Here is a 14,000-nt window from a genome sequence, read left to right as displayed (position 1 = left end):
TCCAATGGCATTGTGGACAGTCCCATAGCGTAAAGATGTTTTAGTGACACAGGTAATGCTGACAGCCCTACTTTTATAGCCCCATGATATTTGATAGACCTTCAGCCAATCAGAATAGCCGATTTTGCATTGTGTTACTATAATACTCCTTCTTGCCCCTCCCTCTGTCTGAAACTTCTCTAATCCCTGAAGGAAATCTCCTGTTGACTGGGACGTGCTGTCAGCTACATACTCCATGTTAGTGTGCAACGTACGGCTGGATGCTTGCATAATGAGTCTTTGGGCACCTGCGGGTCAAAGGCCAGCTGGTTAACCTACATTATCTGTTAGTTGTAGACACAGTGGAAGTCTTTCTGCAAATGCATTAAAAGTCCTCCTAGAGGTTCCCGTTGTGTCCACACATCTTACAAAGCATCACCGGAATGCAGCTGGCTGGGAAAAATATGCAGCCAAGCAAAGTTGAATCTGTAAAGAGGCTACAGAAATAATCAGGCCTTTCGGGAAAGAAAATTCACACTTTCTGATTCAAGCCAGGTTTACAGTATTTTCAAGCAACTGGGTAAGTGGAGTCATCATTATTTGCTGCAATGGTTTTTTATGTCTTAGTGTTTTATTATTACTATTATTATACAAATAAATTGTTATTTACGTCAGACTAGTCGATGCAAAATATGTCCTTGGAATTTATTTTAATCAACATTACGATTTTAGAGTAAAATGTATATTTAAGGCAAAGTATATATTTATAGGTTCTGTAACTAATCACTATTTCACCAGGTTTTTCTTCATTTTTAATCACCTTTTTGCACAAACTAGTTCTTCAGAGAGTAATTCTTAAAATTACAATTATTCTCTCAACTAAAATGAGCTAATTAAAGCTGCATCCAGATAATTATAAAAGAATTAGCCATATGTAGATTAAAAGAGGTTTAGATGGAGTGCACTAGGGTACGCTGCAAGACATGTCTGGAAATATTATTTTAGCTGATTGTACTCCAGTTCCTCGACAGAATCATGTCAGTGACAGTTCATGTTTTGTTTTTCGTAAGTGAGAAGTTGTGAGTTTTATGATTCCTCTGCAAGATCAGCTCTTCTAGAATTTTTTTCAGTTTTCACTCTAACTTCATTTTTGTAGGTAAAAATGTGTTAGACACAAGAGAAGGTCAATCCTTCATTTTACTTTCAACTTTCTTTTTCTCCTTCGGTCGGTCTTTTGTTTTATAAATGTGGTCTTCTTTCTGTCTGAGAAATGACTCTCTTCTGAAGAATGTTCTTCACCTGTCTCCCTGGGCATCCCAATTTGCATTTGTTTAGTGTCTTACAGCCAAAAGTCCCAAGAGTTCAGATTTTTTGTTGTAAATGACCCGTGACTGGACCTGATGTTGTCCTTGCCATCTTTGTCTGCTCAGTTCTTCCTATATTAAACAAACTACAAGTTAGAAAATGTAGTTTAAAGAAATGAGTATTGGATAAATCCCATGCTAAACTGAATTTAATCCAAGTAATTAGATCTACAAAGCTTTAAACAATCCAAATAATTCAGAATATTCCGTATCAGGTCTGTGCTGAAATAACCTCACAGACAGACAACAGCTTGAGAAGAATGTGTCACTACTGATCTCCCTTTGTAGCAGATTGAAAAGCTAAGCTCCCATTTATCACATGCAGTTGCTCCACTGGTGTACGGACGGCATATGGTGGCCCCTGTACATCCGGAAACACGGCTTTACCACAGTTACCCCTAAGTGGACTGTAAATGAATTAGGAGTCAAGCTTTCTATTGTTATGTGTAACAACATTGCATTCAATTACAATTTAATATACACTCACCGGGCACTTTATTACAAACACTATAGTCTTAATAAAGTGCCCGACGTGGTCTTCTGCTGTTGTAGCCCATTTGCCTCAGGATTCCACATGTTGTGCATTCTGAGATGATATTCTGCTCACCACAATTGTTCAGAGTTACCGTATACTTTGACAGTTTGAACCAGTCTGACCATTTTCTGTTGACCTCTCTCATCAACATGGTGTTTCCATCCACAGATCTAACGCTCACTGGATGATTTTTGTTTTTGGCACCATTCAGATTCAATTCTAGAGACTGTTGTGTGTGAAAATCCCAGAAATACTCAAACCAGCCCATCTGACACCAACAATCATGCCATGTGATTATCTAATCAGCCAATCATGTGGCAGCAGTGCATGAAATCATGCAGATACGGGTCAGGAGCTACAGTTAATTGTAACATCAGCCATCAGAATGGGGAAATTATTTCACTGTCAAAATCACTGAGATCACATTTGACCATTCTGATGGTTGATGTGAACGTTAACTGAAGCTCCTGACACGTATTTGCATGATTTTATGCACTGCTGCCACACGATTGGCTAATTAGGTAATCGCATGAGTAATTAGGTGTACAGGTGTACCTAATAAAGTGCTTGGGGAGTGTATACAATTCAATGTAAGGTGCCATCTATCGTGCATTGTCTTGAAATATGTTATATAATCTGGTGTTTTATGATGAATGACTGTGACCTTGTGGAGTGATTTGGATCTTATACTAGTGTAAACTAGCATAATGGTTATGCTACACAAGCTTTTCCTATAAATACTCATAACAAACTCATTAAATCCCCCTTTTTTCTATTCATTTGTATGTTTTGATCAAGGTTAATCATAAGTGAAATTTTTTGCGAACTGCTATTTTATTCCTCTAGTTCAGGAGAGACTTATAGCTGTAGATCACGGTGTTCTCAACAAGGGTGTTCAAAGGATGCCAGGGTGCGCTGAGAGCAAATTAATAGAGAGGGGGGTGTTAGGTTACAAATGAGGGGCGTTTATCACTCATAATAATCAAATCTATCATCAAGTTCCTCTTTGCATTAAAATGTTTATCTAGACTTGGAGTACATCAGTTGTTTCTCAGTTATACGGGTTGCATTCGTACCATGGTTCATCTGATTCTGATATCTAGTGACGCATCTGAAGTATCTGGTTTAGCAGCAAATACACAGGCGGAGGCACAACATTGGCTAATGCATCTGTATGTCTCTGTAGATGGATACGGCTCAATGGATAGAGCAGTGCGAGCGCAAAGAATGTGCGTTTTTACTGGCAGACCGATCTTGAGCACAGTTCTAGAAGCGGAAACCATTTGAATTCGGCACAGAATTCTACATCACCACCCTTGAATTTACTATGGTAACACTAACTGTACTTTAGGCAGAAATAGATTGATAATAAATACTATCATATCACTACTTCAGCTCTATTAAATTTGTCATAGGCTACATTAGGAGAGTGACTTGGAGTGAGGGAATATAATAAATGTTTGTTACAACTTATAAATATTTCTATTTTGTATTTATTATTCTTACATGTGTTTAGAGTAGGTCTACTGTTTACAATGACAAAAATGCCATAATTTGTTTTATAGAAATCATGTTACATCTAACAATTTGTGACAGGGCGGAGGCGAGGCCGGGTCGTGATTTTACACACCCGGACCCTTATCAGGCTAATCAAGCCTCCGAGAGGGATAAAGGCCGACTGCGGGCCGTGGTGCGAGAGAGAGAGAACGTTTATGGGCAGCTGTCCTTCCTGTGTGTGTGTGTGTGTTTGTGTCTTTTGGTTTATTTCTTCATTAAACTATTATTTATATTGTCAAGCCGGTTCTCACCACCTCCTTTCCATTGAACTCTTTTACACCATGGTAGTGAAGATCATCCATGCTTCCATGTTTTACTATGGTCTTGTTACAAATACCACTGTTAAAACTATAAAAAATAAATAAATAATGAATATTTGTTTTTTTTTTCATAAGGGCTGGTAGCGGGCCGTTCATCAAAAAAAGGGTTGAGAACCACTGCTCCATACTAGTGTTCACTGTTACATTATGGATTTACCACCTTGATTTTATTTATTTTTAAATATATATATTTTTTTTAATTCATGTCTGTGACTGAATTGGTCCTCCATGGACAACTCACAACCTTTTGCACTCTATAGTGTATTTGTAGGTCTTTAGAATATAGTATATATGATGTTTTCTCCTTGTCTCACAGGAACATTAAAATGGTGGACATTGTAAGGCAAACAATGCCTGCAGAAAGTGAAGTTCATGTCGCCAGGAACTTTCTCACAAAGATTTTGAGAAGTTCTATGAGGTATTGTGGACTATTGGCCCCAGCCCTGCACAACCCTGTAGTTTTCCCCCATCAGCTTGTCCACCCCGCCAGACCCATGTGTCACTTCCTTTTGTCTTAGCTGTAGCTGTGCTGTTCACGTGCAAGACCGGGATTACAAGATTAATCTGATTTGTGTGTTGTCATTTCACTCGCTTGTCTAGAACTTGTGAGCATCAGTGCAGAATTTTTGTGTCTCTTATAGAATTATTTTGTTTGAGTGCTAACCAGTTGTTACAAATTAAAAAAGTATTCTGCTCGTATTTCTTGAGGTATGTGTCTAATCCCCCCACCTTACATGCATCTCAGGAAGAACCGCTTCAAAGGGTACGTCATGTGTGCTGCTCCAATAGTGATTATCTATAAATGATATTCCAGTACATTGATTGAAGAAGGCAATTCACAATTCCTGATTTTTAAAGGGAAAGTGTGTAATTTCGGCTCCAATCGCAAAAATAATGACACCCTGTTTGTCATTGGTCAGGCAAACACATAATTCTGCCTCAAACTCACAGCATTGTTTCAATCAATGTTGCTGTGTCTCCACCTTTAAGTTAAAGTTATAGATATAAAGCTTAAAGATGTTAATCTCTTGGAGCAGAAATATTCCTGATGGCAGAAGTACTCCAGAATGGGATCAAATGTTTTCTTAAGCCTGTCTCCTTCTATGCATTTCAGGAGGAATGAGTCTTCATGTAGACCTCATTCCTGGCACTCCGCAAAACCCACAGAAAACCCAACCACAGACATCACTAAATCTGAACCCAACCCTGCAGCTGAACATACCTGGCAGACAAAATATGATGCAGGGTAAGATTTTCAGAGTTTATATGGAATTCATGTATAGAATTGAACTTTGCCACCATAGTGGCGCAATAGTTTGAACAGATCAGTTACAAACAATAACATCTGTTATTTTCTGATGATCTTACCAGTTCACCAACGAAAGATAACACCAGCTGTTGGGGACAGACAAATCTGCGAAAAGTGTCCTGCCAGTTCAGCTCAGTGGGAAATATGGAAAGTGTAGAGCCCTCAACTCACGCTTTCTCAAAAGAGCCAGCGTTATCGAACAAGCCCGATGGTGTAGAAGATCACCCAATGGTTGAGAAAGCTGCCAACAAACATATCTCTGCATGTAACACATTTTTGTCAGGCTCAACTGACCACAGTGCACCTCGGGGTATCATCCCCACAGAGGGTATGTTTTACAGAGGCACTCCAAATGAGATTGGAGTTCCCAGTGACTGCCACAGATACCTACAGCTTCCCATGGGAAATGGTGGACGAGTGAGTCCCAGCATGGAGGATCAAGCTGGCTCCAAATTTTCCTCTTCTGGGAGATCAAACCATGGGCCTGTGTGGCATGTTCCTGAGAATAAATTGTTAACTAGTGCAGCTTCATCTGCACCACCTCCTCCACTGCGTAGTGATAGTTTCACTGCCACCAGAGTTCATGAGAAGACCATGGTGGGGTCCTTTCCTGAAGGACTTCCTGCTTTTCCACAACAGAAGTCTCACTGTAGAGCTGTGGACAGACCGTTTGATGACCACCATGCCAGTGACAGAGGACATGAAGTGAGACGTAGTTTTAACCTACCTATAAAGAAAGAATTTCTTCATCCATATCTTTCAGTTGAGAACTACAAGCCAAATCAGCAAAACCCTAATAAACAGTTTTCCCATTCAAGCACTGATGTAAGACAAGGCCAGAACCCATTTACATATGAGCTTCAGCATCAGAGACAACACAGCGATGAGAGTCCTTTCTCCATGTACCCAGGTACTACATACACACCAAAGACCCAGAGCATTGGGAACTACTACCGAAGCCTTCAAGATCTGCCTAACAACACAGGCAGTCGAAACCAAGGGAGAACCTCGACAGCTTCCCTCTCGAACACAGCTTTTGACCACAACCATGAAGGCCAGTCTCATTTTCGTTACTACTGCATCACTGCCCAGCAGCCATCCTTGGAATCATCTACCTTTGCACAGGGATGGATGGGTGATGAATGGAGGTCAGATACAGGGACTACACAAGGTGTCACAGAAAGAAGCTTTGTTGGTTCTCAGAAGGTCATAAAGACAAAGTATCCCCAACCCTACCTTAGTCTTCCTGAGAAAAAGAGCTCCAGTGGTTACAGCAAACAGCAGACCATCAGTCTTCCCTCAAGCGAAGCTGCATCTCTTGGACCAGATCATGTTATCTCAAAGTCCAGCTCTGGAGAGAGGGAAAGAGAGGGTCAAAAGAAGAAATTTGCAGATATTAAGCAGCAGCCCTCCAGGCAGGAATTAAACCACCAGGCAGAGCATAAAAACCCTGTCTCCACTTACCACCAAGACAATCCATGGATCATCAAGCAAGATCAAAAGTTCTGTCCTCAGAAGACCCCCATGTTGCATTCTTTGGCCCAGGAGAGCAAGAAGATGGCAGACAGATCAATAATAACATCCAAAGTAGGAGGCCACCAAGAAACAACTGATTCCCTTGGTGGCAAACAGGGAAGAAGGAGTGATCGCTACGCAACTACTCTGCGCAATGAAATCCAACAGAAGAAAGCGCAGCTGCAGAAAAGCAAAAGTGCAGCTACCTTGACCTGCCCAAGTGAAGTTGAGGAGGACTCTGGTATCTGGAAGTCCAATGAGACCTCTACATCCTCATCTGATGGTTCCTTCACCAACACCTACAAGGATCATCTGAAGGAAGCCCAGGCAAAAGTTCTGAAGGCCACATCTTTTATGAGGAAAGATCTGGAGCTCCCTGGGAATGAAGCTTCACCTGGCCAAGCGCCCAACCGGCTTGGGCCCGTTCATGGCCAAGTCACGCGCATTGGAGGACGCAAACGGTTTTCCATGGATAAAAAAATACATTCTTTCTCTGAACCAGACAAGATCAATGAAGTAGGAGTTGAAGATAAACTTGTGTCCTTTGTGGACCGATATAAATTCTTTGAAGATTCCTGTAGGCTGACCCTCCAGAAGCCTATTCCAAAGCAGTCCCTGCTTGGTCCCAGTGAAGACCTTGATGAGAGAAAGAGCAAATTAACTGGTGACATTGAAAGAATCCTCAGAGCTCCCATCAAACAGAGTAAATCAAGTCATTCTGACCTTAATGCTGAGGAGCAACAACGGCTGGGTACATTTGCTGAATACGAAGCTACATGGAACCTGAAGAAGAAGCCATTGGAAAGAAGAACCACTGGCAGATATCGCTCAGCTGAAAACATTCTGGACTCAGGCTTGGATGAATCCAACAGTGCAGTGTGTATTCACGGAAGATCTCGTTCCTCACCTTCTGCTGACTTCTATGGTCAGGTACGAATATGAAATTGTTTTGTAGTGATACTGGTGATGTTTTTTTGTCCATTTCCAAACATCTCTTTGGTTAGTAACTCAATATTGTAAAATAAAAATCCTTAATGGATAAGCAAGATGAGTCAAATTTCATCAGATACACCTTGTATTCTTTGCAAATATTGTTTGGTAGTAGTTGTAAAAAGACTCACTGCTGGCACAGTGTACGAGGATATAAAAAATAATCTTGAAGAACAGCCAGTCTGCCCTTCAGGTAGAAGAATATTTGGCATCCATGTTAATTTATTGCATGAATATGCTCCACATTCCTTTCAGAATATCCCTCTGCCACCCAGACAGTCTCCTGTGGAATCTCCATCGGAATGCAAGGACCAACAGGAGACCTGTATCACCAGGTTAGGATTTCTCTCCTGTTTAGCTTGGTGTCCAGAAACTAACTAGTAATATAGAGTGATAATCTCTATGACTACATTTCCAAAAATGTAGGTAAAAGAATGATATGGAATACAGTTTTTACTTAAAATGGGTAGATGGGCAGAGTGACTGGCCATGCTGAAAAAACAGCTTAAATTAGCCTATAGTGGTTTAGCTTGTGTCCCAGCATGACTAAGATGGTCTTCAGATGGTCTAGCTGGCCTTCCAACCTGACTAGCTGAGAAGTGCCCCAAACCCCTTTAAAGCCAGCAAAACTGACCAGCCTAACACGTTTGACCAAACTGGTAGACAAGCTAACCACTTTTATAAGCTTTGTAGAAGACAAAACTTGCTCTCTCTCGCCCTCTTTTTTAGTGTGTGTGTTGGGTGTGTGTTTTATCATTATTTCCATGTTACAGTCTATCTGAAGCCGAGCATGATCCTGTTATCATCTCTGAGCCTCTGGAGTCAATCACACTGAATGTTCTGGAAAAAGAACACACAACAGCTCCTCTTCTTTTGAACCAGAGACTAAGACCTGATTCCAGGCACCCACCACCCCTCTCCTCACATCATTTCCAGGTTCCTATGTCTGGGCAGATACTTCCAAAAAACAAAATGCTTGAACCACAGAGGTCTGCCCAGGTTAGAATGGACAAACAGCTGGAAACCATGGGCCCTTCCAGAGTCACACAGGAAGTGCAGCCCATTGCACAGGGCATCACAGCAGTTCGAACTCCTTCCCCTGATCCAACTCAAGGATCCACAAGACCCTGTTCTACACATTGCCCTTCAGAACACCTGGAGAGAGACATGTTCTTGACTACAGAACCAGAAAACTGTCAGAAATCAGACAGCGGGGGGCTGTTTTCTCTTTTAGGTCGTTCCTCCATTTCTCCCCAGAGGAATGCTGACCTGACCATAACCTCAGCCAACAGAGCACGTTCTCCATCTCCACAGTTTATTCCACAAAGACTTACAGATGAACCTCTGACAACTGTGCAGAAAAAATATCTACACAGGTAACTATAATACCAGATATTGCAGGAATAGCACACACCTACATTTTTTTAATTCTGTTGTCATTTACTGACACTCAGATCACTCCAAACCTGTATGACTTTCTTTTTTCTGTGGAGCGCAATAGGTGATTTTTTTATTATTATTTTTTTAAATATCCCGGCAGCTCTTTTTCTTATAATGATGCATCATGTCAGGTTTGACGTTTGGGTATGAGGCACAAAAAACAATGACGTTTCATGTCACTGCCATCAAACCTGATGCAACGCAACATCAAACTGTACCATGTTTGTACCATGTGCTTTTTTATTATTTTGAATCTTAATATCACCTGTCCCCATTCAGAGTGGCCAGTATATTCTTCAAAATGTGTGTTCCCTTTGTGTTTCACAGACAAAAGAATGTTATACAGATTTGGTACAACATATGGGTAAGTAAATGTGCCATCTGCCATTAGATTATTCAATGCCACTGTCCACAGCATGTCACAATCTATTGATTAAGTGTTAGGGGTTGGGGGGGGGGGGGTTGGGGGAGGGGGTTCCCCGCATTTTTCACCCAATTTGGAATTCCAAATTCCCAATGCGCTTTTAAGTCCTCGTGGTGGTGTAGTGACTCGCCTCAATCCGGGTGGCGGAGGATCGAATCCCAGCTGCCTCCACGTATGAGACCGTCATCCTACGCATCATATCACATAGCATGTTGAGCGCGTTGCCACGGAGACATAGCGCATGTTGAGGCTTCACGCCACCCACCGCGGCATCCGTGCTCAATTCACCATGCTCCTCGCAGAGAAATAATCACATTATAGCGACCACTAGGAGGTTACCCCATGTGACTCTACCCTCACTAGCAACTGGGCTAATTTGGTTGCTTGGGAGACTTGGCTGAAGTCTAGCGAAACTAGCGAACTCCAGGGCTACCCAGACCCCATATGTGTGGTAATCTGTGTTTAAAGTGTGTGTTTATGGATATTTATTTATTACTGTTATGGGCAACTGTGTCAGATTGAATTTCTCCTGTGGGGATTAATAAAAGTATATCATATTGTAACAGATAAAAGTTGCCTGAAACTGAAGTCTCTAATTTTTGATGTTTTCAAAGCTTTTCAAAATTTCTAACTCAAGAATTGTTCCTTAATGTAGTTATAAGACGGAGGAAACACCAGAACCAAACACTGCTGGGCGCAAAGTCCCCATACAGACTGTCTATTTAGAGAACGGTTCCGAAAGAGACCGAAGAAACTATCTGTTACATGGTGAAACATCGGGAGACTCTGAGTTTCTTATAACTTCCCAACTAAAACAACTAGATTCTCCAGAGCAACCCAAGTCACTGTTTAGTGCCTGTGCTCGCCCGGATCCCAACAGAAACACTGACGGGACTTCCTCACAACATCAAATCGACAACGAAACAGTATTAGAAAACACAGAACCAGTGAGGACCGACGGTGGGTCCGAGCACTCTGAAGAGGACTTAAAAAGAGAGGAACTGGCCAGAGATATCATGGGAAAGGACAAGAGTCTGGTGGACATTTTGGATCAGAGTAAGATGAAGACCACTATGGATCTGATGGAGGGAATCTTTCCTCAAGGGGAACAGCTCCTGGAGGAGGCGCAGCTAAGGAGGAAGGCCACCTCCAAACAGACACCTCCCAAAAATACACAGCAGAGGTACACTTCTAATTGCATTTCTGTATTGCATATTAAATTTCGTCAAAAAGGCTGAAAAATATTGAGGGAATATTTTAGCTATATAACTCAGCCCTTGTCAAAAGTATTATAATCACCAATCAAAACCTGAACACGACTGCCCTCAACTAGTGACACAAATCAAATGTAACTGACAGTTTCCTCAGGTGTACGGTTGTATTACTCTGTATTTACCTCAATGCCTGTATGCTAGCATTTACTCTCTGACACAATACTCCTTTATAGTAACACATGTATGTTGTATTTCTGTAGGGTGGAAGACAGTTTGGCTTCATCAGTGTCATTAGTGAGCAGTTCGTCATATTACAGCACATCGGCACCCAAAGCTGAGCTGCTTATAAAGATGAAGGATCTTCAAGAGCTCATGGAGGAGCAGGATTCGGAAGATGAACTTGATTATGACCTTTCCAGCAAGAAGGTACTATGTCACACACAGTCAGGCGGTTGACCTGTTAATAGGTCAGAAAGAAAAATATCTATAGCCAGCTACATTAATATGGGTATTGGGTAAGGCTGGTCGAAATATTGAATATTTATTGAATGCTCTTTTAAGCCGCTTGAGTGCAAGTTTATACAGTAAATAATGAGATAAATACTGCATATTCTCAAAAGACAGAAAAATATAAAGATTTGTTTTATGTACAGCTGGTATCTTTTTGTCAATGTCTCATTAGCAAGAGTTGATCGACAGCTTAAGCAAGAAGCTTCAGGTTCTGCGAGATGCCCGTGAAAGCCTTCAAGAGGATGTACAGGACAATAATCTTCTCGGAGAGGACGTGGAGTCCAACGTACAGACTGTCTGCAAGCCAAACGAGCTAGAGAAGTTCCGCATGTTTGTGGGGGATCTGGATAAAGTGGTCAGTCTTCTGCTGTCACTGTCCGGCAGACTCGCTCGTGTGGAAAACGCCCTGAACAACCTGGAAGAGGGAACGTCAGCTGACGAGAAGGTATACATAACAAATACTCAAACTAGCCTGTCTGGCAGCAACAATCATGCCATGGTCCAAATCACTGTGATCAAATTTTTTCCCCATTCTGATGGTTGATGTTACCATTAACTGAAGCTCCTGACCTGTATCTGCATGATTTCATGCACTGCACTGCTGCCACATTGGCTGATTAGATAATCACATGGCATGATTGTTGGTGCCAGACGGGCTGGTTTGAGTATTTCTGGGATTTTCACACTCAACAGTCTCTAGAATTTAACCTGAATGGTGCCAAAAACAAAAAAACATCCAGTGAGCGTTAGATCTGTGGATGGAAACACCTTGTTGATGAGAGATCAACAGAGAATGGCCAGACTGGTTTGAACTGATAAAGTCTACAGTAACTCAGGTAACAGCTCTTTATAATTGTGGTGAGAAGAATATCATCTCTGAATGCTGTTCTGAGATGCGGGTTGGTTCTGTTTTCGCGGCACGAGGGGGACCTACACAATATTAGACAGGTGCTTTTAATGTTGTGGCTGATCGGTGCACATGGAATATTAAAGTCAAGGTTTTTCATAATTCAGAACAATGCTTTGTTCCATAATCCAGATTTCTGTACATTGCGCTTACGTACATGTATTATTATTATACGTGCTTAAGTAAATGTAATCATTTATTATTATTTATATATTTTACATTATTACTATCTAACTGAAATGTATGTCACTCTCACTGATGTTCTCATGTCTCTTGCCTTCAGAACACTTTGACAGAGAAACGGAAACTACTGATTCGCCAGCATGAAGATGCTAAAGAACTGAAGGAGAACTTGGACAGAAGGGAACGTTTAGTGTTAGACATTCTGGACAGTTGCCTGAGTGAAGAGCATCTCGCAGACTACAAGCACTTTGTAAAAATGAAGTCAGCACTGATTATTGAGCAACGCAAACTGGAAGACAAGATCAAACTGGGTGAAGAGCAGCTCAAATGTCTGATGGACAGTCTGCCACTGGACCAGAGACTACTGTACTGAACAATACTACACTCTATACTAATCTATTCTGTGTTGTTCTGGACTGTACTACTCTCTGATCATCTATAGTGATCTATAATTAGCTATACTGGACAATACTACAACCTGATAAACTATAATGATCTATATACTGTGCTATACTGAATAATACTGTGCTCTATACTAATCCATACTGTGATATACTAAACTATACTACATTCTGATAAACAATACTACACTATACTGCTCTATACCAGACAATACTACACTCTGATCAACTATACTAATCTATGACTGGACAATAGCACACTGAACTGCAGTATAGTATATAACTATACTGATATATACTGTGCTAAACTAAACAATAATACACCCTATACTGATCTATACTACACTTCACCAGACAATACTACACCCTATTAAACTACCTAATCTATGCTGCACTGTACTGGACAATACTAGACCCTTATATACTATACTGATGTTTACTGGACAATACTACACTCTAGTGATCAATACTGCACTATACTGGACAATACTAGACCCTGATAAACTATACTGATCTATACTAAACAACAACACACTCTATAGTGATCAATACTACTCTATGATAAACTATTCTTAACTATGCTATGCTTGACTATCTGTATTTTATATCAGCTTGTGTGAATTAATTTGATTTCTTAATACTAGCACAAAATAAGTTCCCATTACTGCACAAATGCTCTGGAAGTGCTGTATGGAAATGCTACAGTATATGCCTTTTTGTATGACTGATTTTCATTGAGTCCAGTTTTCCATAATATAGCATTTTTATCATAGTTGAATTCATGCTTTGAATTTTCAGGCATATGAAATCTTCTGTTGTTTTTTAAGGATCTCTTTTTAGTCCACATAAAAGGTTTTTTTCTACCTGTAATTCTGAGTGTAATTGTATTTACATGTTTATCTCATTTATTTTGGTACTGAATGACAGATAGAGCAGTATATAAGGGTGCTAATAACAGAAAGGTTACTTAGACATTAGATCTTGTTGCATCTGTTTCTTCTTTACAAACAGCAAACTGTACATTTAATAGCTTGATATTTTCTTTCTGGAATAATGTTCAATTGGTGGAAAGCAGCTTTAGAGATGGACTGATGGGCTGTATTCCAAAATAACCTATTAGTGAAATTTGTGGCCAATATTTCTGCTATTCCCTTCTCACTGTGAACGAAATTAATTGTATGAACTATTTCATGCTGGCAAGCAAAATATTGTTCATAGACTGCAGTGTACTTCTACTAAATTAAATTAAATGAAAACATATATTGCAACTTTTTTATTAAACTAAATAATGATTATCACTTACTCCTTGAAAATGCTTCATAATAATAATGCTATATTTTGTAATACGGCTA

General features: G+C 40.5%; 1 protein-coding gene across 1 annotated transcript in view; it reads left to right on the top strand.

Moving 5' to 3' along the window:
• Window positions 1-13,992, top strand: part of LOC127632369 (protein Shroom2-like) — a 32,223-nt gene extending 18,231 nt beyond the window's left edge. Inside the window, exons 3-10 of the mRNA XM_052110922.1 lie at window positions 4,870-5,001; window positions 5,127-7,509; window positions 7,825-7,904; window positions 8,343-8,945; window positions 10,089-10,616; window positions 10,908-11,073; window positions 11,330-11,602; window positions 12,348-13,992. Of these exons, the coding sequence (XP_051966882.1) occupies window positions 4,870-5,001; window positions 5,127-7,509; window positions 7,825-7,904; window positions 8,343-8,945; window positions 10,089-10,616; window positions 10,908-11,073; window positions 11,330-11,602; window positions 12,348-12,620 (4,438 nt within the window). The 3' untranslated portion in view covers window positions 12,621-13,992. The remainder of the gene's footprint in view (window positions 1-4,869; window positions 5,002-5,126; window positions 7,510-7,824; window positions 7,905-8,342; window positions 8,946-10,088; window positions 10,617-10,907; window positions 11,074-11,329; window positions 11,603-12,347) is intronic.
• The last annotated feature ends 8 nt before the right edge of the window (window positions 13,993-14,000 follow it).

Source organism: Xyrauchen texanus, chromosome 39 (assembly GCF_025860055.1).
Source record: "Xyrauchen texanus isolate HMW12.3.18 chromosome 39, RBS_HiC_50CHRs, whole genome shotgun sequence".
NCBI lineage: Eukaryota > Metazoa > Chordata > Actinopteri > Cypriniformes > Catostomidae > Xyrauchen > Xyrauchen texanus.
Note: the sequence above shows the minus strand (reverse complement) of the source record. Positions and strands in the feature narration are given on the sequence as shown.